Raw genomic sequence first — 23,310 nt, forward strand, 5'->3', positions numbered from 1 at the left:
TCTTCCAATTCCGCTTCTTTTCTGGCCGATCTTCCAATTTTTTGGCAAGCTCCCCAGAAAACCTACCACCTTGCGTCGGAAGCATGCTCATGCTCATTCACTTATCAAGGACAACATACTCCCTAGAAAATATACCCGGCAACATACTCCTCTGAGTCTCCTATTTAGAGGAAGGCACAAAGCAAGCTACAAAATAAAAGGTTACCAATTAGTATTTCATTTTTATCTGTACTTATTTCAACCATAACAGTGCCTAATAATCTCATCCATATCACGCTTCGCATGAAAACTAAAGTAATTTTTCGTATCCTCCTCCAGCGATCCGTTTCTAGCCACTAGAGCCCTTTTTGTTCCATCTTCAGTAATTTGCCAAAAGAAGATCCAATAGGATCAACAGTCTCACACTGTGACTTGGCCGGAATTCATGAATTCATGTTTTGTATACATGCCACAATATCAACTGCTTGTGTTGATAGTTAACAGTAAGTCATCCTTGGAATTCTCTTTTCATATTCAAATGTTGCAGTGCAACTTCTCGAATAGCCATCAGGGTATGAAAGACCCCCAGTGAAGTTCATATATTCAGGCAGCACTAGCCCGCCAATGCTTACGACTGCCAATACTTACGACTACATAAGTGGACTTATTTAATTTGTTTTGTTTTTCTTCTTAGCATTACGTTGAAACAAGATTTACATATGCAACAATTGATTATGAAGAGTCCGGTTGTGGTGGATTTTGCTTGCACTGAAGACTACAACGGGTTGAAGAAAGAAATTTACGCAAGCGAGAAAATTCAAGACTCTACAGATCATGCACTTGTTTTCCTCGGTTGGGACACAACCGAGAACGGAGAAGACTATTGGGGGTAGAACATGGGGATGGCGGGCTGGTGCGCATCTTGAGGACCGGACGTCCTTGGTTCGGCAATGGCGGTGTATCCACCCTCGTATGTTTGCCACACGTTGAGTAGAGTTTCCATTGTAAATCATGCACTATTTGTGGATTTTGTTGGTGAGCTCAAATCCAGTATCGAGCCTTTTTCATTTGCTTTAGTTTTTGTATGAAGGATTGGGCCCTTCCAAGTTTCAAGTAAAGGAAATTGAACATAAACTGAAAAATAAACGTAATGCTAGCATGATGATCATCTCATTACATAAAAGAAGGATTTAAATCAAGATATCATTTCTCCTATACTTAGTATCTAGTACGAGGTATATATGTTCAGGCTACGCAAGTAGTCTTGGATTGTTGGACTATTGGACTATCTGACCCGCTTCCTATGTTGAGGTACTCCATCTAGAGAAATTGCAGCCTCTAGAATACAACGAAAGAAACTGTTAATTGTTATGTACTAGTATTTGGGAAAAAAAATACAGGAAAAAGCCTTTCATATCGACCACTTTTGCTCCATATTTGAAGTTACTATTGAATAGCCTAACTCCACTTTTCTTACTTAGTTCCTTAAGATCTATTAAAAAAAAATTAGTTCCTTAAGAGCTATTTTAAAAAAAGAAGCAGCAGCAATTTCCCGACAAAAACTATCATATCTATTAGGGTAGTAGAACCGAATAAACTAAAATGGCTGCCCAAAAAAAAAGTAATTCAGACTTCAGAGGTTATATCATACATGCAAACTGCGGAAAAAGGCCGTAGAACATTAGAACTACTGTGAACATTTCACCAAAGTGACATACTGACTTGTCTTTGTGCATTGGACAAGGAATGCCATAGTCGACAGTGCCGGGAACAATATTCGACTATAGCACTGCGTCTCTTACCCAAGCTGATGACAGTTGTGGGTAGTTGAGTAGGAAATGGTTTAAAAGAGCCATAGATATCTACTACGACTGAGTTTTTAGTATAATTTACCAAGAGCCACGCAAGGTTTCTTGCCGGCAACACGTGAAGTGGTTTCTGGAGGTTAGATAGACATAGCTTCTACAAATAACAGAGGAACTTTTGGCAATAAAAAAGACAAACAGTCCCATGTTTTTATTAATATGCTTGCTCTAATATTTAGGGAACAAGTTACATTTTACGCCCTGAGAATTTTCTCTTCAAACTGGACTATGAGTTTCTACCTTCAATCTCATTTTAGTCCTGAGTCTCCTGACAACCAATTTTGATGGATGAAACTGTAAAATACATACAGGAGGTCAAGGACTCACATCAAATACGAGAAAAGTTAAACATCTGCATTCTAAAGGGTTAATTATTTTCCATGCACGACTGATAGATGAGAGCAATATGTTTCTTGAATAGAAAGACAAATTCAGGTAGATGAATTGGTGTGCACCGAAAAGCAAGCTCTTCAATCAGCACATGTTTCACAAGTAAATAAATGAATACTTTCTTTCATCAGGGTATAGATTAATAATAGAAGGTATAGTTCATGTAAATCAACGATATATATGGACATGATAATTATTAGGAAAAAGAAAAGTAGGGCGTAACAACTTGTAGATGAGTGGAAACACCCCTTAATCTGCAATGACTCGATCGCAAAAGGTCTAAAATGTTGTGTATCAAAATGAAAGTAATTATTGGTCCAAAAATGCGTAACAATACCATCACACAACTGCAATTTTAACTTGTTGCCATATGCGGCAAAAACAAGAGTCGATACAGATACATAAGTCTCAGTTTCTCAGACTCTTCAAAGCTCAAAGGGTAATTTATGAAAAGATGCCCACAGACATTTAGCAACAATCCTGTGGATCTTGATGTTAGCCTCAAAGGAATAGCCAGCCACTCTGGGCCTTCATGATTTCACAGGCTGAGCTTGAGGCCTCCAAAGTCCCACCCTGTACTTATGAGCAAACTTCAATATCAGCTTCCTCTGCAAAACAATATCAGATGTTTAGATTGGTGGTTAAGAGAAAGAAAGCCTACAAACTACTAAATACGATTCTAGTGAGATCATCAGAATTATTGAAAACGGTTTGAAAGTGAAATGAAATCGACAATTAGCAAAGACTCCCTTAAATGTGAGCCAACATCAAGCTAAGGACCCATTGTTTTTCAGTGGAAGTGATGGAATAATGTCATTGATAGTAGGAAGAAACAGAAATATCAGTTCAGGCACCCATCCTTTTGCAAAGGACTGAAGGAGGGAAGGCTTCCCAATTACAATAAGTTAAAACACCGCAACATCAGAATGAATAGGAGCTTCTTTCCCAGTCACTAAACTCTCTGCATCCTTTTCCATATCATAGATGATAGACCTGCACCCATAACCTTAAACCCCTACCGAGCAGCTATGCCTCAACATCAGGATTTGGTTCTTATTATAAACAACAATAACAGTACCCACATAATCCACAATCGATGGGGGTATGAGTGGGGGAGGACCGGAGACAGACCTAACTTCGGCAGTATATGAACGAAGTGCCTGCTCACAACACACGACAACTTGGAAAAATATGAACTCAATTAGTCAATTCCCCAACATCCTCTCCCAAGAAAAGGGGGATATACATGACAGCGTCTGATGGTAATCCGTTCCACCTACTCAAGCTCAAATTTTATAGTTGTAATAGATCACCACCCATATCTTCAATGACCTCACCTACAAAATAGAAGGAAATGCCTGCAATTTCTCCCTTAGCCACTTGACACAAGTTTTTCTTCCTATTATCCTCTGACTGTTTTGGGAAAGTCAAAAAAACACTATATAAACATGTACAAGTCTGCAATCTTTTCCCTTGACCAATCCTTCCCTTGTCCAATACACATGAGTTTTCCTCCTATTTTCCTCCAACAATTTCTTCCAGTTTTAGAATGTTCATTTTACATAAGATTATCGTACACCCATATATTCACCTAATTGTATAGGATCTGACTTGCAACCAGTCACTAATGAACAAAAAATCTATTAACTACAGCTTTACTTCGCTCCCAAGTCCCAACTAAGAATGGTCATTTGAAGTCCAACAACAGAGCAACATTAAAAGACTATTGCATAGAATAATAAATGTACTTCAACGGTTCGATATTGAGACTTCAACTTCAAACCAATGTGTAGGAAGGAAATGTTTCTTAATTCCTTGATTTAGAACTCAAAATCAAATTATCCTGCTGAAATAAAGTACTATCACACAAAGCACTGCATTTTACAGCATGCAGAAGAATGATGACACGATAAGACATTGGGGAAAAGCATCAGCACAACAGTTAAGGAGAGCAAATTAATACAAACATGGCAGAGTCTTAGTATGATGACCAAATCTTGACAAAAAGCCCACCAAAATCCACAGATAATTAGAGAACTTACTACAACCAAGGAATTACGAAGTGCATAAACTTTGTGAACCCCATACAGTTCCTAAAAACTCATCCATCCCAAACCTAAAACTAAGTATATCTCGCTTCCAATACCCAATGCCTGTTTAATCTGTACAAAAAATCAAAAATCACTTCACAGCAAATATCTAAAGAATGAAGCTACTCAATGCAGGAGCATTGACTCCTTCCAACAATATGAGCTCCTCCTAAAAGTAACCTCCAAATGGTAATCTGACACACAAAGAACTCAAGTTTCACCACATTCTTCAATCTCGTTAAGTTTTTAACCAAGCTCGAACAATCCACTACTTGGCTTCATAAGCTAATACAATTTGTCGAAACCAAGGTACTCAAGCTCAGCTCGTAATAGACTCGATCATAGGTAAACAAAACAAGCTCGGAACATATTTAGGAAGCTCCTTAAGTTTTTGAACCCATTACTGATTGATTCAGCTCGTTTACCGCCCTACCTCAGGACAATCAAACATTCAAAACAAAAATGGCACCATAACACCACACACACAAAAAGAATATCTTGGTGAAACTTTATAATTTCCACAAATCATGACTTTGTTTGGTTTGCGTTTTCAGTGTGTTTTTTTGGGTAATAAGTGGAGAGAAATACATAGAGAAATGACAATAATAATATGAGAGAAAAAAATATTGGGTTGGTTCTAGAGACTCAAGGCGAATACAGTAATGTTTCTGAAAAGCCAAAAGTGTAAGTGAAAGCAATTTTTTTTCCCTTAACCGAATATGTGTAAAAGATCAAAGAAACTAAAAAGAAGAGGCGTAAGCCCCTTTGGAGGGAGGGGTTTCAAAGTAAGGAAATGGTTTTGGTTTCTTATCAAATCACTCATTTGGATTGAGCATTTTGGTGAGAAATGGAAAGAAAACTACAAAAAAGTAAAATTTTTGATTGGCTCTTCCCCTTTCTCACCAAATCTCACCCAAAAACAAGGACTCCCCTTTCTCACCATCCAAAGGAAAGATGAACCAAAAGGAGAGGGAAAAAATCAGTACGTGTTTGCAGGGGATGCCGAGTTTCTTGAGCTTCAAAGTACGGGTAACAAGCAGCTTCTGGATGTCACCGATTTCTGATTCAAGCTTTTCCACATGGGTTTCTACCCCTTTTCCCACGCCGTTGAGAAACTCCGGTATTCCCACCTTCACTGCAGCAGCACCGAAACAACCCAACAATCCCAATCACCGAAAACCCACGTACATAAACATATACATGCACGCATACACCCATTTAAATATATGAAAACGCGATTAATTACCTATGTAAGGAGTCGATTTGGAAGAAAAGTTTGCAAACCCAGGAACCAGGTGCGAAGGAGTTGATGAGAATGCTGTTCTGTTGAAGGATATCAGTTGCCTCAACGCCATTTTCTCTTTGCTTTGAGGGTTTGGGAAAGGGAATTTGGAGCATAAACCCAGGGCAGTTGCTAAAGAAACCATGCGTTTCACAGGTCTTCAAGAAGGGGAAATACGACACCGTTTGAGTCTCTGCCTTTGACACATCTAATCAGAGACTCGAGAAGTCAGAGCTTATGAGCCCCTCCTTTGGAAAAAAATACAGTCGGGTTGGGACTCGTATTTTTCCTTTTTCTAATTGGACCAAATAAGGACAAAAATTTACACACTGTTTTACATGGGCAGCCAACAATTGTAAGGATAAAAATGTAATTACTTGGTCTCATGTAACCACCCATTCCCAAACTACTACAGCTTTTCAGTAATTCTTGAAGCTTCAGAAAGATACAATTTTTATTCATCAATGGTGAAAGCACAAGCATATCGTTAAGTAATTGAAAGCTTATTTGGGTTGAGTCATGCTATTTTTGATGTTTTTTTATGATTTCTTGTAGGGGGAAAAACAAGAGAGAAAAAAATCACGTGTTTTGAAAATTATTAAGGAGAATGAAATCGTCGAGCTTTATCTCCCCACTCAACAAGTTGCATATGTTTAGTAGTAGTATCAAATTTAAACCCAACAAATATTGGTGGTTAGGTTAAAGAAAAATAGTTGAAATTTGAACAAGGGTGAAGATAGATGACGGTAAATATATAAGAAAGAAATAAAGAGAGGATGAAGAGAGACCGAGACCGTACATGGTCAATGAGGTTGATACAATGGGAGAAGAGAGATGTGGTAAAATTGGCTGGGTGGATTTGTATGATCAGGAGATTTAAGAGGGCGAAATGGGCATAGTTTGGAATATAAGGAAATACAGCGAGGGGCAAAAGGAAAATCTATTCTTTTATAGAGAAAAACCCTCGTTTATAAAGGACTTTTGTATTTATTTATCTATTTCTTTATTTATGTAAGCTTTTTAATTGTTTGTCGATAAAAAAAACATCTACACAATATTCAAATTAGAAAACAGATTGCCAAATAAAATTTGCATATCTTTCATCAAGTTTATTGATTATTGTTTCAAAGAATTGAGCAATACAAACAAAAACAAACCCTAACAAACTTGCTCAACGAGGCCGGAGTACTTTTTTTAGTACATGTACTTTCCTCAGTATGTGTATATATAATATTGAGTACAAGAGTTTTCGACCCAAATTGAAGTAAAATTATTTGACGAGTTCAACTTTCAACGTTAACAAAAGTAGTACTATTGAAAAATTGAATGCTAAGCTAATTACTAGTTTCAATATCTGAAGACTATATTGACCATTAAACGCTTATCCGATTATCAATTTAAAACTTGATTATTACTCTCTTCGTCCCATTATATTTGTTCGGTCCGCAAAATGAGGACTATAAAATAATGTATCTCTTTCAAGAAAAAATTCAAATTTTTTCATAAGTTAAAAGAACTCGTCAAGATCTAATAAATTGTTGAATTTTTTCCAATTTTTCTTACAAAAATTGTACTTTATTATTTTTACGTCTCCGTTTTGCGGACCGAAAAAATATTATGGGACGGAGGGAGTATTTATGTACATGTAAATTGGTTGATCACATCACTAACAAAGTTGGAAGCCAAACTAGGTGACTTCAAAGTATATATGCCCTTGACGTGACTTGATCCAAACGTAACCAAACCTCAACCTCCAACACCCATCCCTTTCCTTTTAATATTCTCCTCCCTCTACATATACATATACACACACACCTCCGTACCCCTCTACCCACCATTTCCTCCGTTATATATAAACCCATATCGCAGAGGTTTCTTCGAAATCCTAGAAAGAGAGCAACAGTCTAGGGAGAGAAAAGTAAGAAACCGGCAATGTCTCTGCGACCCAATTCGCGCACGGAGGTCCGCAAGAAGTCGTACAAGACCGGGGTGGACGCGGACGAGGCGCGGCGGAGGAGGGAGGACAATCTGGTGGAAATCAGGAAGAACAAGAGGGAGGACAATCTGTTGAAGAAGCGGAGAGAGGGGTCGAACCTTCATCAGTCTCAGCAACTCTCAGATGGGTCACAAAACCCAGTTGCAATCGAGAAGAGGGTACGTGCCCTTTTGGTCCCTGACTGGAATATAGCGCAATTCAGTGGGTTTTTGTGCTGATCTTGGTTTGATGGGTTTTTTTTTTGTTTGGTTGGGTGTGTTTGATTGGTTTGGGAATGTGGGAATTGGGTGTGAATTTTTGTGATTTGTGTTTTGTTTTTTTTTGGATATATATATTGTGTTGGGTGGGGTGTGTTTGATTGCTTTGGGAATGTGGTATTTGGGTTTGAATTTTTGTGATCTGGGTTTTTGAATTTTTAGTTTTGCGTGGGATGTGTTTGATTGCTTTGGGAATGTGGAGATTTGGAGGAATTTCTGTGGTTTGGGTTTTTGAATTCCTAGTGTTGGAGTGGGAAGTGTTTGATTGCTTTGAAAATGAGGGGAAGGGATAGGGAGTAGATTTTTGTGGTTGGGGTTTTTGAAATTTCAGTGTTGGGTTTTCACTTAATTGAGACCAATTCAAATGATGTTACCCGTAGTCGTTAGTGTTTTGTTTGTAGGGTTTTTTTTATTATGAGTTATGTTTGGTTGGTGAGACACTATTGAAAAGGATACAGATCAATAGGTGGGAACTGGCTATTTAACATAATGCAACTTGAGGAGGAGCTATTGTTTGTCTTTGATTGCTTTTTGATGCCAAAGCATGAGCAATGTGCCATATGGTCGAAAATAGCCTTGAACATAAAAATTTAGCTCTGGTTCCTAGTTGTTTCTCAAGGCTGAGGTCTACATAGGCATTAAGATTGATGGATGGGGCTACACACGTGTCGGACATGAAATAAACACACAAACATGTGTTTTCTTAAGAATTAGGGAATCATGGACTCATTCTGTTAAATATACTCGCCCCCTCCCAAATATCTAGTTCATCTTTCTATTTTCATAGGTCCCAAACTGTTAGTCCTCTTTGGATTGTCAAGTATTGGATATGTGTATACATAGACGTATATATGTTTTCCCAAACACTCCCTTACAAATCTATTCAAATGTGGTAATGGGGCAACGTTCAGAGATTAATACCTTTCAATTTATATTTGAAAGCAATATTACCCCTCTTTAGGAAGTTGGAAATTTAGAATCCCCAAAAGGAACTAAGATTGTGGGACGACATGAGTAAGCAAGTAAAATTCACATAGAAGTGATAGAACATATGGATCTATTTCAATAAATTCTGGCATTAAAAGATCAGCAAATGCCAATAAACCAATAAAGCCATTATCTTCAAATGTTTTCTAATGTTTTATATTTGTCAAGTTTTATATTCACCCGCCAGAAATTTTCGTTACTGGTGAGTTAATAATTGTCGCAATAGATTAAGATGTTAGGAAATAGGCCCAACTATGTTTGTCAAGCTATTCACCACCTTCACTTAATCTCGTCATGCACGTAGAGATGCAAATATTCGTAGATAAGTGCAAAATAGCATAAGAAAAGAAGAGTAGAATAAAACGGAGAACAATGGCACATAGAGGGGCTTTTCCTCTCCCAACTTGAGCTATAATACAAGGATATGTTACCAATTGTCCTAAAAGCTTAATCTGTTAGGAAATGGGCCAAAAGATAAATATCAAGCTATTTAAGTATTACAATTCTAGACTCTAGTTAAATTCCATGTGTGCTCGCGACGTGTTCCCAACACGTCTTTAGTGTATTGTGAACTAGTTTTAGCATGTACATAGCATCCCCAAGAGAATAAGAGTACATTTGGGCAGATTTTTGGGCGTGCTTAAGCGTGTCTGGAGTGTGCTTGTGTTCTAGAAGTGTGGGGCACTGGTATGTGAGGCTAGAAGATGTGTCTGCTCTTGTGAAGCTTCGTGATCCCTTGGGGGCCGGGTACTATAAAGAAGTGTAGCCGTTGTGATAAAATGTCAATCTTGTACTTTGGCCATGTATCGATCTTCAGTTTGCCAAGCATTGTGGGTCTTCATTGTGTTTGGTTTTGCGGTTTGAACTGTTTAGGTAAGAACAAGGTGTTTCATGATTGAACTTTGAATCATACCTTTAGTTGCTCAACTGAAAAGTGGTCCAGTTGAGTCCCTCGCTTTTTAGCAAAGTTGGTGGAGAGATAAGCTTTTCTACGTTTCTGTTACTGTGATGTTGGGCTCCTGTCACGTGTTTAGTTGGTTGGGTAGTGAACTGGTTTTACATATTGCATCTTATTCATTTTATTTTACACACATAGATATGTTCTGATGCTACATGAGTTGTGAATACTAGAGAATTTTTTTTAAGTGGTAATGGTAGAAAACAGTGACTTTCAGTTCTACTCCAGTCTGGATATCTGGTGTGAACACGGGTGTTTGATGTTATGATTGTGTCGATATCTATTGCTTTTAGCCTGTGTTCTAAAATAAGGAATTAATCGGCGATTAATCATTGGCGGGGTCTATCCGATTAGGTCCGACTAACGATTAATCGCCAATTACTAATTAATATGCACCGATTAATCGCTCGAAGGTGGCCGACCACCCGACTAGCGCCTAGTGACTTTTAGAACATTGCTTTTAGTGACCTTCTCCTCGTTGCCTTTTGGTTCAACATTTCTTTTGTGGTTTTCACTTTTAGTTCTTTCTGATGTCTAACAGTTGGAAAGCATTCCTTTGATGGTGCAAGGAGTATGGTCTGAAGATCCTGCAGCACAAGTGGAAGCAACTACTCAGTTCAGAAAGCTTTTATCAATTGGTATGTGTGAGGTTCCTGTGCTGGTTTTTCTTTGGGAGTCAATCTCAATATTGACTTTTCGTTTGCAATGTGTGTAGAGCGCAGCCCTCCAATAGATGAAGTGATAAAAGCAGGTGTTGTCCCTCGGTTTGTAGAGTTTCTTGGAAGGCACGATTTGCCTCAATTGCAAGTACGAAATATTTCCACTATTGCTCTCCGCACTGAACTGCTTTTTCTCTAAGTTAAAATCTATATGGTACCATCTTGATTTTGCTTTTGCTTTTGCTTTTGTTTGCAGTTTGAGGCAGCATGGGCTTTGACCAATGTTGCATCTGGGACGTCAGAGCATACCCGAGTTGTCATTGAACAGGGTGCTGTGCCTAAGTTCGTGCAACTTTTGAGCTCTTCCAGTGATGATGTTCGGGAGCAGGTAAACTCTTTGTGCATTTAGCTTTGATGTACTTTTGGGGTCTTGTTCAATTTTGTGCAGTGCATTACTTCATGTTTCAACCTCTATGCTATCATTAACTTAGTTTATGACTTTAGGTTATCTTATATTATCCAAAATTATTGATAATTTTCTTGATTTCCATCTCACGTCATCTGTGAGTTTTTCTCAAATTCCCTCTTGTCTTGTTGATTTGTTATCCTTCTTGCTTCTAGATTTTTGTCCATATTTATTTTGTTATTCCGAATTCTGAGTAATCTCGTTTTTTCAACGCAGATCTTTCAATTGATTTCGGCTGTGAATTATGAACTTACTTTTCTGAATTTTTACATTTTAAACAGGCAGTATGGGCTTTGGGAAATGTTGCTGGTGACTCTCCAAGTTGTAGGGATCTTGTTCTTGGTAATGGAGCTCTTATGCCTTTGCTATCTCAGTTGAATGAGCACTCAAAACTATCCATGCTGAGAAATGCTACATGGACCCTTTCCAATTTTTGTCGGGGCAAGCCTCCAACACCATTTGAGCAGGTTTGGGGAACATCTAAATGTTTTTTAATTTTAACCCGCTCATAGATGTGAGTATAAAATCTCATTTTCGGTATGTTGTGTTTGTTAGCCAGAAGAGGAAATGTTTTGAAAATTTTTGGCAACACTTCGGGAAACATTCAAAAACTTCGGTGGAACATATAAAAAAAAAATGATTATGCAAGAAAATGGCATTTTCAGTTATTTCTGATAGAAGTCGGCTCAAGTCAGTGTTTTGGTATGTTTCCTGGAATTTCAAGATCCTTCATTGCATTTTGTTATGTGTTGGTAGAAACCTTGGAATTTCGAATCTACTGTTTATTTTCATTCTCCTAGAAACAGAATCGTTTCAACAAAGGTCACATGGAAACAAAATGAAATCTTGTTCCTTGCATGGAGTTTGATGATGTGTGGCCTTCCTTCTTGACTGTATTAAGGTAGGCAACTTTGGTTGTGGTAATTGTCTTCTTTTGTTTTTTTCAGGTGAAACCTGCATTGCCAGTTCTTCAGCAACTTATCCACTTGAATGATGAAGAAGTTCTAACAGATGCTTGTTGGGCACTCTCTTATCTTTCTGATGGTCCAAATGACAAAATTCAAGCTGTGATTGAGGCTGGTGTCTGTCCACGACTTGTGGAGCTTCTTCTGTAAGTTCGTTTATCTTCCCAAAAGTTAAATATATGACATCAATTTGAACTTGTGTTTCTCTTTTAGTTTCCTAGAGTGAGTTGTGCAGAAAAATCCTCCTCTTTACTGAATAACATTTGTTTTTCTCTTTACTGATTTGAAGTTTCTTTTCTGCAAGCCATCCATCGCCTACGGTTCTAATTCCTGCTCTTAGGACAGTGGGCAACATTGTTACAGGCGATGATGCCCAGACTCAGGTATAAAGATTCCTACGCTAGTAATTCTTACAAAATGTCTGCTTGGTGCAAGAGTTTCTTTTCTCTTTATTCATTTATGTTTTCAACCTATTTCCAGTATTAGAAGTTATATCCACTTAGCTTTATAACCAAACCAAACTGAGCCTTGTGTCCCAATCAATTGGCGTCGGCGGCATGAATCTTATTTTCCATTGAGCTCTGTCCAGGTTATCCGCCTAGCTTTATATTGGTGGATTTTGAGAATTAAGTTGTTTCAGTATTGTGATATAAAATGTTGATGACGAAAGCCCTCCGAGTGAAGGATTTTGACTCCATTGAAAAGAAAACTTAGTAACGTGGTGGTATACTATGTCTTGTGCTACTGTAAAGGCCTAATACAATCATCGCAAGACATCCTGACCATTTGGAGGAGTAACTAGAGGTGACCCAGAAGTTGTGCCTATGTGTCACAAAAATATAAAGGGGAAAGTGGTTTGAAAATTTGTTTACTATTTGGGAGTTGGTAGGCTGGTGGAGAATCTGTTCAGTTTTTCCAGAGATGATTAATCAAAATTGAAGGATGAGATGAGGTGTTTCAAAATCCTGGCAGAGCAATGAGTGCTTTACCTTTTTTCGTATTTGATTACTCCCGCGGCAGAAACAGTAATTGACTCCTCCCGTGGCAGAATTTGTAGTTGACTATTCTGTATAACCTTTAGGCAGTAACCTGTAGGTTAGCTCATGTGTTCCGTACACTCACAGATCTATCGCAGAACTTCATTGTAGATCAAGTCAAACAGGAGTTACTGACAAACATAAATTTTAGTGACATAGAATGCCCTTTGGAAACAAAATTTGTTAATGGCATAGTTTTGGGTTCCATGACCCACTTCTTTCAAGGGAATTCTTCGTTTAGAATCTAGATCGAGCTATTGGATAGTCGCATGTAGTTTGTGGTATCTTTCATTTCTTTTGTCTACTTTTGTCTGTCAATGCTTTTTGGTGAGCTTGTCACCATTGTACTTTTTGGTATGTTCTTTAGCATATGAGCATACATTTAGCATGTAAAATGCATTTTAAGGAATGTTAATCCTGGGAGAACTTGAAACTCTATTGCTATCTCCTCATATCCTCCATTTCAGCTATCTATACGTAATTTTGTCCTCACCTAAGTAATTACTCATTTACTTTGTTTCAGTTTGTGATCGACAACCGTGTCCTCCCTTGTCTCTATCAACTTCTCTCTAACAATCACAAGAAAAGTATCAAGAAAGAGGCTTGCTGGACAATATCAAATATTACTGCTGGGAATAGGAGTCAAATTCAGGTAATATGGATTCCCTTGTACATGTCATCAAATGGTTCTTGTTTGTCACCATATGTTACTTGAAACATTATGATGGCCTTATCTCTCTACTTTCTCGATTGTATGCCTGATATTGGTTTACCGTTACTGAATCCGATTCGTAAGTAAGTTTTTTTTTTTTCCCCTTCAAAATGTACAAGCTCATTTTATTCATGACCAACGTGCATTTTTTCTTGTCTCTGTCTTTGGTTTTTGTTCGAAAATAACTGGTTTGTTATCTGAGATCAATTTTTCTCGAAGATATAGCAGATTGTTTAGTCTGCCTAATTAGTTACTGAAACTGTTTCATCTTAATATTTACTGTCATGATTTGGAATTTTTAAAGAGGTGGTTTAGAGGTTTGACGGAGTTGGTGTATTGTCAGAAACAGAAGAGAGGCACATTCACATATTATAGCTTTTTCTAACCACTTTTGTCCTTGTTTTGCTGGAAAATATTTTATCATGTTTTGTTTTTGCGCTAGTAAATCATTTTACCCAACACCCACACAAAACTTCATGAGTTAAACTGGCAACAAATGCCAACTGTAGCAATGTGCGTGCTTTCCTTTAAGTATATAAGATGAGAAATTCCACAAACAATGTGTTCTGTGGTTATCTGACAGTGAATTTGGAATGTTAGAAATTATAGAAAAATAAACGTATAGGAGGCATAAGGTGCCAATATATGTACTTTTGACTAGTGAATTGTACTTGTAGTTGTTCTTTATATATCGTTTTGGTTTTGTTTTCCTTTTAACAGGCTGTTATTGAAGCCAATATCATCCTTCCTCTAGTACACCTTCTTCAACATGCAGAATTTGACATCAAGAAGGAGGCTGCATGGGCTATATCAAACGCTACCTCTGGAGGATCTCCTGAGCAGATCCGGTGCGTTTTCCTTCTCCAGTTCCGCATATACCTTTACTATAGTTTTATCTGCATTTATGACCTAGGCTTTGGCTTTTCTTCAATTGACTTTTCCATACTATTAAAATACAGCCAAACTAAACTATATGACAAGTCTTCAATGCCAATTGGTTGGTACCTACTGGCATATTATTTTTCCCATCTTGCTCTTTAGACCCATAGCTCTGGTCAATCGTCAGGAATTTTTGGCATTACCATCGTCGTGAATATCAAGTGTTTTTCTCCTGGTCATAATTGCTAACTCAATATTAAAAGTAGGAGGCTTAGTGGCATCCTTTATATGTTTATTTGAGTGATGATTAGTTATAGAACTTGCAGTGATTCCCTTACAAAGGCGCTGGTATTACTAGTTTACTCCCACAAAAAAATCCCTTACAAAGGGTAGTAGAACCAACAGGATTCAGCTGGTTCTCCCCCATTGACTTGCTAAACCAACTTTTTACCCTTTATCTTCATAATACCCGTAGGCTACATAACAAAGGTCCTCTCGTATTGTGTAAAGTAGTTTTTGGAGCCGCTCCTCCATATTCATTCTCGACCAATTCCCTTGCAGGTACTTGGCGAGTCAAGGTTGCATTAAGCCACTTTGCGATCTTCTGATCTGTCCGGACCCTAGGATTGTGACTGTGTGCCTTGAAGGGCTTGAGAACATTCTGAAGGTGGGTGAGGCTGATAAAGAAGCTGGATCGAACAATGGAATCAACATTTATGCGCAAGCAATTGATGAATGCGAAGGACTGGATAAGATTGAGAATCTCCAAACCCATGACAACACGGAGATTTATGAGAAGGCTGTGAAGCTCCTAGAGAGATACTGGGCCGAGGAAGATGAGGAAGAACCAGTTCTTCAAGATGGAATAGATGGAAATCAACAGGGTTTTAATTTCGGAAATACCCATCCCAATCTTCCTGCTGGTGGATTCAAGTTTGGTTAGAAAGGGAGTTTGTGGGCAATCTTTGGGTTTTATAGACCTTCTTACTTCATTTGAATGAATTTACTATTATAGACTTTGTTTCGATATTGCTTGTTGCCAACAGTCAGTGTTTTTGGTCTGGCCGATAGGTGAATTTGTCTGTGGGATTTAATATTGAGAAGTGTAAGGCTTTCAACTTTGTGGTTTTGGTCTTCTTTCTATTATAGTGTACTGTTTTGAAACCAGGATCTTCATTTTTTATATGGTGGCATGTAATTGCTTTTTTTTTTTGGAGCTGAGCTTTGTTTGCCAATGTAGAGCTTAATAACTGAGAATCATGCCTGTTTAGCTATGGGTGCCTTGATTTACTAATTGGGCTTCTTGTCACTCTTGAAATGAAATGGAAACCACATCTTCGATCCAGCATTAACTACTTCTTTCTGGAGCTTTCGTGGTTCTCTTCTCCCTCGACGACACTTTTTTTTGGGTATAAGCCTCTCTAGTTTAGGCATTAGTCTTCATTAACTCATCATGTAAACTAGCTTATGTGCATCTGGTTTCTGAGATATCGGTCAATCGTCAATTAGCGAGGCGAATACCTTTCTAGTTTGTTGATTATGATTCATACCAAAATTTTAATCGATGGTTTACTTTGTTGTATTTTTTGTCAACCTTTAGTTAGAAAGTATTATTCTTTTGATTTGTCTCCAGAGCAATTTAAAAAAAAAAGAGGAGAAAATACAAATCGAACTTGAGAAAGTAAATTAAAAATATGTCTAATTCGTGGAGTATTACTTTTGTCTTTAGTGTTTTTCATTCTCCATCAAAATATGTCGGAAGCCCCTATGGTCACGACCAATGAGGAATTGATATGCTGGTTGCCTCCTTCCACCCTTTTTGTTTGATCAAAAAATCTTCTTTTTTTTAAAATATTCTTCCCAATAGTAATCCTTAATAATATTTAACGTAAAATTAACAAACATCCAAGAGAAGAAAAACAGTACTCAAGTTTGTCAAATGACCTACTAAACATTAAATAGTACGTTTTGTATCAACCGATATATCGGTCTCAAGATGGTACAGAATACCTTGATCAATTTATATAACCACATATATACAATTTACACACACTCACATCTTGGTGGGTCCCACGCACACTAAAGGTGTAGTGTGTGTGAGTCCCAATATGTGTATCATTTTATCGACTGGTATAGGTCGGTTTTTGGAACGGTGCGAAATACCTAGATGAGATTAAACTCTATCCACCGCTGGTATAAAACCCCAATTTTCTATTACTGTTCATTATGGGCCACATCAAGTGTCTATTCTTGTAATCTGAACCGTTCATATTTTAAGACCCGCAGTATAATATTGCCGTGCAAAAAATTAGTTTAATCGGAAGTTGATAGATATATCAAAATTTGAATTTTGTTTTATAAAATGGACGATCTGATTTCTGTTAATAATAATAAAGAAACTGTCCATTTTTCAAAGTAAAATTCAATTTTTTATACTCCTATCAATATCTGATCAAGTTTATTTTTTGTATGAATACACTACTATGTGGGATTTACAAAATGAACTGTTCAGATAAAAAATAAATACACGATAGAACCAAAAAAAGTGACGGTGAAAAAGTAAAATTTTCTACCACCAGTAGAAAAAATTTAATCTCTAGCTAGATGTGTCGTTTAATAGCCGGTACGAAATTAACAACGTTGTCCTAAAATTTAAACCGGGGGTGGAACCGTTTTAACTGCACCGGAGAGAACCCCAAACCAGACGAGGGTTTTGAGTTCTCTTATAATCTCGTCCACGCTGAACCTCGGAAGCTCTCGTCAATGGCGGCAAGCAGCAGCAGAGATGAAGAAGAGGCGGAGTACGGCGTGTTATTATACTACAAGTTCACCTCAATTCCTGACCTCGACAATCTCTTCACCTTCTTCGATTCCAACTGCCGCTCTCTCTCACTCCTCGGCCGCGTCCGCCTTTCCCCTAACGGCGTCAACGTCACCGTATTCCCGCCCTTTAAAACACCTTTACATTAACTGCATACATACATACATATATGCACACACGCATTGATACTGAAGATATAAGTGTGTTGGTTTTTGAGTAGGTTGGTGGAAAGCTATCGTCGTTGGAAAAGCACATTGCTGCGGTGAGCTCGAATATTTTGTTTGACGGGACAGATTTCAAGCTTGCATCTTGTCGTCGACCCGCGAATGACAAGGTTGCTCAGGAATGTGGATTCACCTCGCTCTCAATTCGAGTCGTCAAGGTTAATAATGATCCGTTTATCTCGATTTAAGACGATTTGTTTGGGCGATTCAGTTTGGTTGTGTAGTTGTTTGTTTTGTTGACTTGTGTTGTGTTTAGTTGTTCAATTCTGGAGATAATGGTATCTGAGATTGCTGTAATTATTGTCTATTAGTCTTGAATGGAGATAGATGTGCAATCGCAGTAAAGGAGGAAATGCACTTTAGTAGTGTTTGATAGATGCTAGTTGGTAATGAAAATCACAATACTCAAAAGGATTTTGAGGGGGCCCGCATTAAGTGGTCAATCATGTGGTTGAATTCATTGACCTTTCGGTCTAGGTGGAATAGCCAACTGCAGAATCCCCCTGCCCTTTTTGGTCTCTACCCCTTTCTGTAGACTTTAGGAAACAAAAGCCATGCGCCTTACTAATGGAAACTGCAACTGATGTTGATCAAACACACGCAAGACCACCGAGGCCTTAAATTATCTTCCAAAGGTAAACTGCCTTGACCTCAGAGCCATTGAGTACCAGTTTCACAACAGGATTTGCACAAAAGGATAACTGATAATTACACCTAGAGATATTGTAGACCGTACTGGTTTTTGTGAACTAGTATTATCAGCTATAATTTTGTGGACATGTAATGTTCAAAGTTGGGTTTTTCGTATTAGTTATCTTGGTTGCTGCCTTCAGTAAGCCTCTGAGATTTGTTATGATGTCTCCTTTAATATTGATATATTAGCTTTCATCTTGTGCACAGGAATTGGTTACCTTTAGCTGTCACCCTCTTTTGAAATCACCTGATGTTTCCAACGCCGGGAGGCATCTCTCTGCAGCTGAGTTCCATTCTGTTATTCAGCATGTTGGTAAGTGTTGTTTTTCCTTCTGAAGCTCTTTCTTGCCCTTCCTATGTAGAAGATTTTTTCTATTCCTGCTGTTTATAGAATAATCAAGTGTCCTTGTTTTGGGTTTTAACTGTTCCCAGCCTGTACTTCATTACTTTTTCGTGGGAAATTTTGGTGGTCCATCTTCTGATTGTTGATATATTTCCAGGAAAGTTTCTGGAAAAAGAGGGTCCAGATGACCATAAAAAACTTGTTCTTTTGGATGCAAGGAATTTATATGAGACAAGAATCGGAAAGTTCCAGCCTCCGAATGTTGAAACTTTGGATCCAGAAATTCGGCAGTATAGTGATCTCCAGTCTTGGATTGATAATAATTTGGAGGAATTGCGAGGAAATTGTGTCCTCATGTGAGTACTTATCCTGCCAGAGGGTGTTTCATATCTAGTTCTCGTGTTACTTCATTTTTTTATTCTTACATTCAGAAAATTGTTATTGTGGAAGCTACAAGGGAAATGATATTTTAACTGGCACTCAAAGGATATTAGCTTGGCATCTAATTTTTGACAATTTTACATCTCCAATCACCCATTTAGGGGTAAAATGTAGTCCCTCTTTCTTCTTTGATTTCTCACATCCCTCGGTCCCTCATGCCATATCATGTATATAGTCATGTGACCTCTGTGATTTTCATCTTACGGCGTAAAATATGCATTAAAGGTATAATAGAAGGTACTCTCTTCCCTTAATCCAAAGTAATAGTTCTGATTTAATCTTGTAAATTGTAATGGAGTCTTTACTGTTGAATTCTTGCTGCTTAATAGGATGCGACGGAACTGAACTATTCCCAGTCAGTACACCTATTTGAGAACTATAAAAAACACATGCCGCAGTAGTAAACCCCCACTCTTCTTGGCTGAAGTCCATCTAAAAAACTTTTGATATTCCTCTTGCCACTCATTCTGGACAAATTTAGCTGAAAATCTTGGGTTGGTATTCCACATTTATTCTTTCATGTTACAGGTATTGTACTGGTGGAATAAGGTGTGAGACAGCATCGGCCTATCTCAGGTCTAAAGGTGATGGTTTTGAGAATGTATTTCAGGTTAGCTCCTCTCATAAGATGGCTTTCCCCCTATGGCTTAGTGCGATTGATACAGCTCGTTATATTTACTGACACCGCTGGCTTTACTTCAGTTATTCGGTGGAATTCAGCGCTATTTGGAACAATTTCCAGATGGTGGGTTTTTCAAAGGGAAGAATTTTGTTTTTGACCACAGGTATGGTTTGTTATCAGCTCCTCAGCAGACATGATTCTTTCCCTTCAATTCCGTTGACAGTCAGGATTTGGATGTTCAGGACATTTTATCAGTTCTTCTTTAACTCATCGCTTCAAAACAAGTCTAAAACATAAGTGACTGGTTTCTGAGTAGATTGTTTTCCCTTTTTCTCCTCGTCATCAGAAAATTAGGATTTCAAACTCACCAAGTATTATTGTTACCTCTTGGCCCTCTTTTTCAACAACATACACACCAACTTAGGTTTCTAAACGTAATTAGCATATGCGGGAAAGTATAGGTCAAAGCAGTTTGGCTTGCTGTTACATTTTCAGCAAAAGTTGCTCATTACCGTGGCTACAAAATAGTGTAAACATTTCTATGCCTTTTCTAGCAAATACAATACAAGTTTTTTTGTCCTCGGCAAATTTCATGCTAATCCTGTAGGATATGAGGGAGTTGTTAGCTGATTGACATAAAGTTGGTGATTAACATACAGTTCTAGATGAGTAATTAGTTGCTGAGAAATATGTGAAGATGACATGTGATTTTGTTTCTCTGGGAGCAGTAATACCCTACTTCTAATCTGGCTGCAGGGTTTCAGTTGGGAGCTCGGATGCAAATATATTGGGTACCTGCCTTCTCTGTAGTTCACCATTTGATGATTATTCTTCACGAAGTCGATGCACTTACTGTAGAATGCTTGTTTTAGTATGCGATAGCTGCCGGGTATGTACTGATAACAACAACTAACGTGCAAAGCTATTGAACATTTGATCTTACTATGTGGGATTTTACTTGCCTAGATCAGTCATCCTCTTGAATCATATCAGCAGCCTTTTTGTTGTGTAAAAATACGTCTGTCACTCAAATTTGTTTTTTTTCGATTCCCATTTGCAATATTTAGCTGATCTCCTAAAATGAAGCTTGCAATATTCACAGCAAGGGCTAGTAGCATAGAAGTAAAAGGATGAAGTAATTTTGTCATCACTTAGTCTTTTTATATTTTTCAGCTTCTGTTTTAGGATATGTTTTGAACAAACTCCACCCACTAGTATCCACAAAATACACAATATCAGGGAAGACCCACGCATTAGTGCCTATGAAGACCCATTCCAAATGGTTCTACATACAAATGCCACAAAGGAAAGCAAATTTACAAAGCATGATTTGGTGCCAAGTTCATGATAATGCCTAGAGCTGGCAAAAGGGGACACTTGCTTTCTGGTTATGTATTGTTTGTGCTGCAAAGCCTGGGGAAGGGAAGGATTTACTGGAGACATCTATCATAATTCATACTGGTTGAGCTGACAACTGGCTAAGAAAGAATTTTTCGCCCGCTCATTTGTTACGGATAAGGATTTTGTGGAGTTCGAATTATGTTAACGTCATAAACAACCCTGAATGGCAGTGGAAAATTATACTTACTCCTATGTCATGTAATATTTCTTCCACAAATTGGCTACAGTTGCTGATGTTGAGATTTTGTTTTTGGCTGAATTGAGACTTAATGTCTCTTTTTAAGTTTTTATAGTGTTCTGTATCTCAAAATTTTTTCTTCTGTCTGAATTATGTTCTGCAGAAGAAAGGTTCCCAGTATATTTGTGAGCTGTGCCAGAAGAATGTCAAGACCGTTGGGTCAATACCGTTAATAGAAAACGACGAATGTCAAGAATTGTTTATACCCAATGAACCAGAAGGTGTTCCCACCTCAGATCATGCTGGATTTTCACCTCAGCTTCCTTGGAGGAATGGTAAGGTCGGTGATCTGCATCCTTTTGAATGACTTGGTATTAACATGCAGATGGGTTGAAGTATAATGCCAGTTCTTTCACATAGTCAGTGCCACCTTGATTTCGATCGGTATTGTGTAAAATGTGTGCTTAAATGTTTTATATTGTTATTGCCAGTATTTGGCATGATCAATAACTCGTGCATTTGTTTTTGAAGTACCGTGTCTATTATGTTTTCAGAATAGTTTCGCACTCTTCACTGTTCCCTCTGTTTCTCAATATGCTGCAAGCACCAAAAATTCTCAAAATTTCAAACACTATAGGAAATTTGACCTAGTAACCGACAATGCTGCAGGTACCAAGCCTTCAAGAAAACTCAGGATTTTGTGCTTGCATGGCTTCCGACAGAATGCCTCCAGTTTTAAAGGAAGGACCGCTTCATTAGCCAAGAAACTAAAAAACTTTGCCGACCTCGTTTTCATAAATGCACCTCATGAGTTACCATTCATTTACCAAACTGGGCTGAGAGACCAAAATTCTTTCCCACCATCTTCAGTGCCACCAAATCCTCCACCGCCGTCAAATAACTGCAGTAAAAAGTTTGCATGGTTTATTTCACCTGATTTCAGTTGTAGGAGTGGCACCAATTGGGAAATCGCTGACTGTCCATTTGATCCACTTCAATACATGCAACAAACTGATGGGTTTGATGCATCACTAGCATATCTGAAGGGTGTTTTTTCACAAGCAGGGCCATTTGATGGAATATTAGGGTTTTCACAAGGAGCTGCAATGGTGGCTTTGGTCTGTGCACAAATTAGAGCAACGAAGGGTCAAATAGATTTCAGGTTTGCGATTTTGTGCTCCGGATTTGCTGTTGAATTAGCAGATTATGAGAAGGGTTCGATCAACTGTCCTTCTCTTCATATTTTTGGCAATGACCAAGGAAATGACAGGCAGATATCTAGCCAGGCCAGCAGAGAGCTTGCTTCTTTATTTGATGATGGTTGCTCTGTGGTGATCGAACACGAGGTTGGTCATATAATTCCCACACGATCTCCTTACATAGACGAGATCAAAGATTTTCTTCATCGGTTTCTGTGATTTGGGACCAGATCTTGTGCCCTGGGTCAATGGGTTTGTAAGCCTCCCCATCGTTACCTACCTCTGTGACACCTCTGATCAGTTCAACTCAACAAAGAAGTGCTATGTGCTTTGTATGCGTGTTTGAACTCAAGTAGCTGTAAAATGGTGTCATGAGTTGTTTGTAACGGTTTTTGTGTAAAAGAGTGGAATTCATGTGCTGTTGGCTTCGTGGATGTAAAGCTTGCTTTACTCAGTTTTTACACCAATATAATGGAGTTGTGGGCTATTATTCAGATTGATATTAGAAGTTGTTAATATCTTTTAAAAAAATATAGGCCCCTAATCTCATTTGCAAGTGTTCTCCCTGTCTAACCATCAATTCTCCTTTACCTTTACGAAAATCCTAATGCCTAAAAAGTTGCACCTATATTTGCAAAAACTGAATATCCATGAAATCTGGGAATATGGGTTGATATCCATGAAATGAGGATTTGAGCGGAGTTTTGCTCCGGCTTTAATTGGCCTCTGGAAGCGGGCGATGAGATCAGGTTTCCAGAATAAGTCGAGGTGCACGTAATATGGCCGGACAGCTGAGTAATTAAAGAAATCTATGAGATGAAAGTTGAGATTCTAAACTTGTTTGTCATCATTATATAATAACGGAT

The 23,310-nt window shown here is 38.1% G+C and overlaps 3 protein-coding genes across 5 annotated transcripts; 2 read left to right on the plus strand and 1 right to left on the minus strand.

Annotated features, from left to right (window-relative positions):
- Positions 1 to 2,467: 2,467 nt before the first annotated feature.
- LOC131307491 (uncharacterized) lies at positions 2,468 to 5,869 on the minus strand. 2 transcript variants are annotated; one of them, XM_058334025.1, is made up of 3 exons: positions 5,571 to 5,869; positions 5,311 to 5,459; positions 2,468 to 2,842 (listed from the first exon to the last, which is right to left on the minus strand). In XM_058334025.1, the coding sequence occupies exons 1-3, from the start codon at positions 5,749 to 5,751 to the stop codon at positions 2,765 to 2,767; spliced, it is 408 nt and encodes a 135-aa protein (XP_058190008.1). In that variant the 5' UTR covers positions 5,752 to 5,869; the 3' UTR covers positions 2,468 to 2,764. The 2 variants fall into 2 exon arrangements, with proteins under 2 accessions (XP_058190008.1, XP_058190007.1); XM_058334024.1 differs by having other exon boundaries at positions 2,468 to 5,459; positions 5,571 to 5,814.
- A 1,477-nt stretch (positions 5,870 to 7,346) lies between these two features.
- On the plus strand, positions 7,347 to 15,686 carry LOC131307492 (importin subunit alpha-4-like). Of its 2 annotated transcripts, none has more exons than XM_058334027.1 (10): positions 7,347 to 7,760; positions 10,346 to 10,442; positions 10,520 to 10,611; positions 10,720 to 10,851; positions 11,211 to 11,396; positions 11,877 to 12,040; positions 12,199 to 12,277; positions 13,455 to 13,583; positions 14,364 to 14,491; positions 15,084 to 15,686. In XM_058334027.1, the coding sequence occupies exons 1-10, from the start codon at positions 7,539 to 7,541 to the stop codon at positions 15,463 to 15,465; spliced, it is 1,611 nt and encodes a 536-aa protein (XP_058190010.1). In that variant the 5' UTR covers positions 7,347 to 7,538; the 3' UTR covers positions 15,466 to 15,686. The 2 variants fall into 2 exon arrangements, with proteins under 2 accessions (XP_058190010.1, XP_058190009.1); XM_058334026.1 differs by having other exon boundaries at positions 7,349 to 7,760; positions 12,184 to 12,277.
- A 1,489-nt stretch (positions 15,687 to 17,175) lies between these two features.
- On the plus strand, positions 17,176 to 23,001 carry LOC131307494 (rhodanese-like domain-containing protein 6). Its single transcript, XM_058334028.1, has 9 exons — positions 17,176 to 17,459; positions 17,564 to 17,725; positions 18,468 to 18,573; positions 18,761 to 18,959; positions 19,573 to 19,654; positions 19,747 to 19,829; positions 20,423 to 20,555; positions 21,409 to 21,580; positions 21,915 to 23,001. Exons 1-9 carry the CDS (start codon positions 17,286 to 17,288, stop codon positions 22,661 to 22,663), a joined length of 1,860 nt encoding a protein of 619 aa, XP_058190011.1. The 5' UTR covers positions 17,176 to 17,285; the 3' UTR covers positions 22,664 to 23,001.
- The last annotated feature ends 309 nt before the right edge of the window (positions 23,002 to 23,310 follow it).

This window comes from Rhododendron vialii, chromosome 11a (assembly GCF_030253575.1).
Source record: "Rhododendron vialii isolate Sample 1 chromosome 11a, ASM3025357v1".
Lineage (NCBI taxonomy): Eukaryota > Viridiplantae > Streptophyta > Magnoliopsida > Ericales > Ericaceae > Rhododendron > Rhododendron vialii.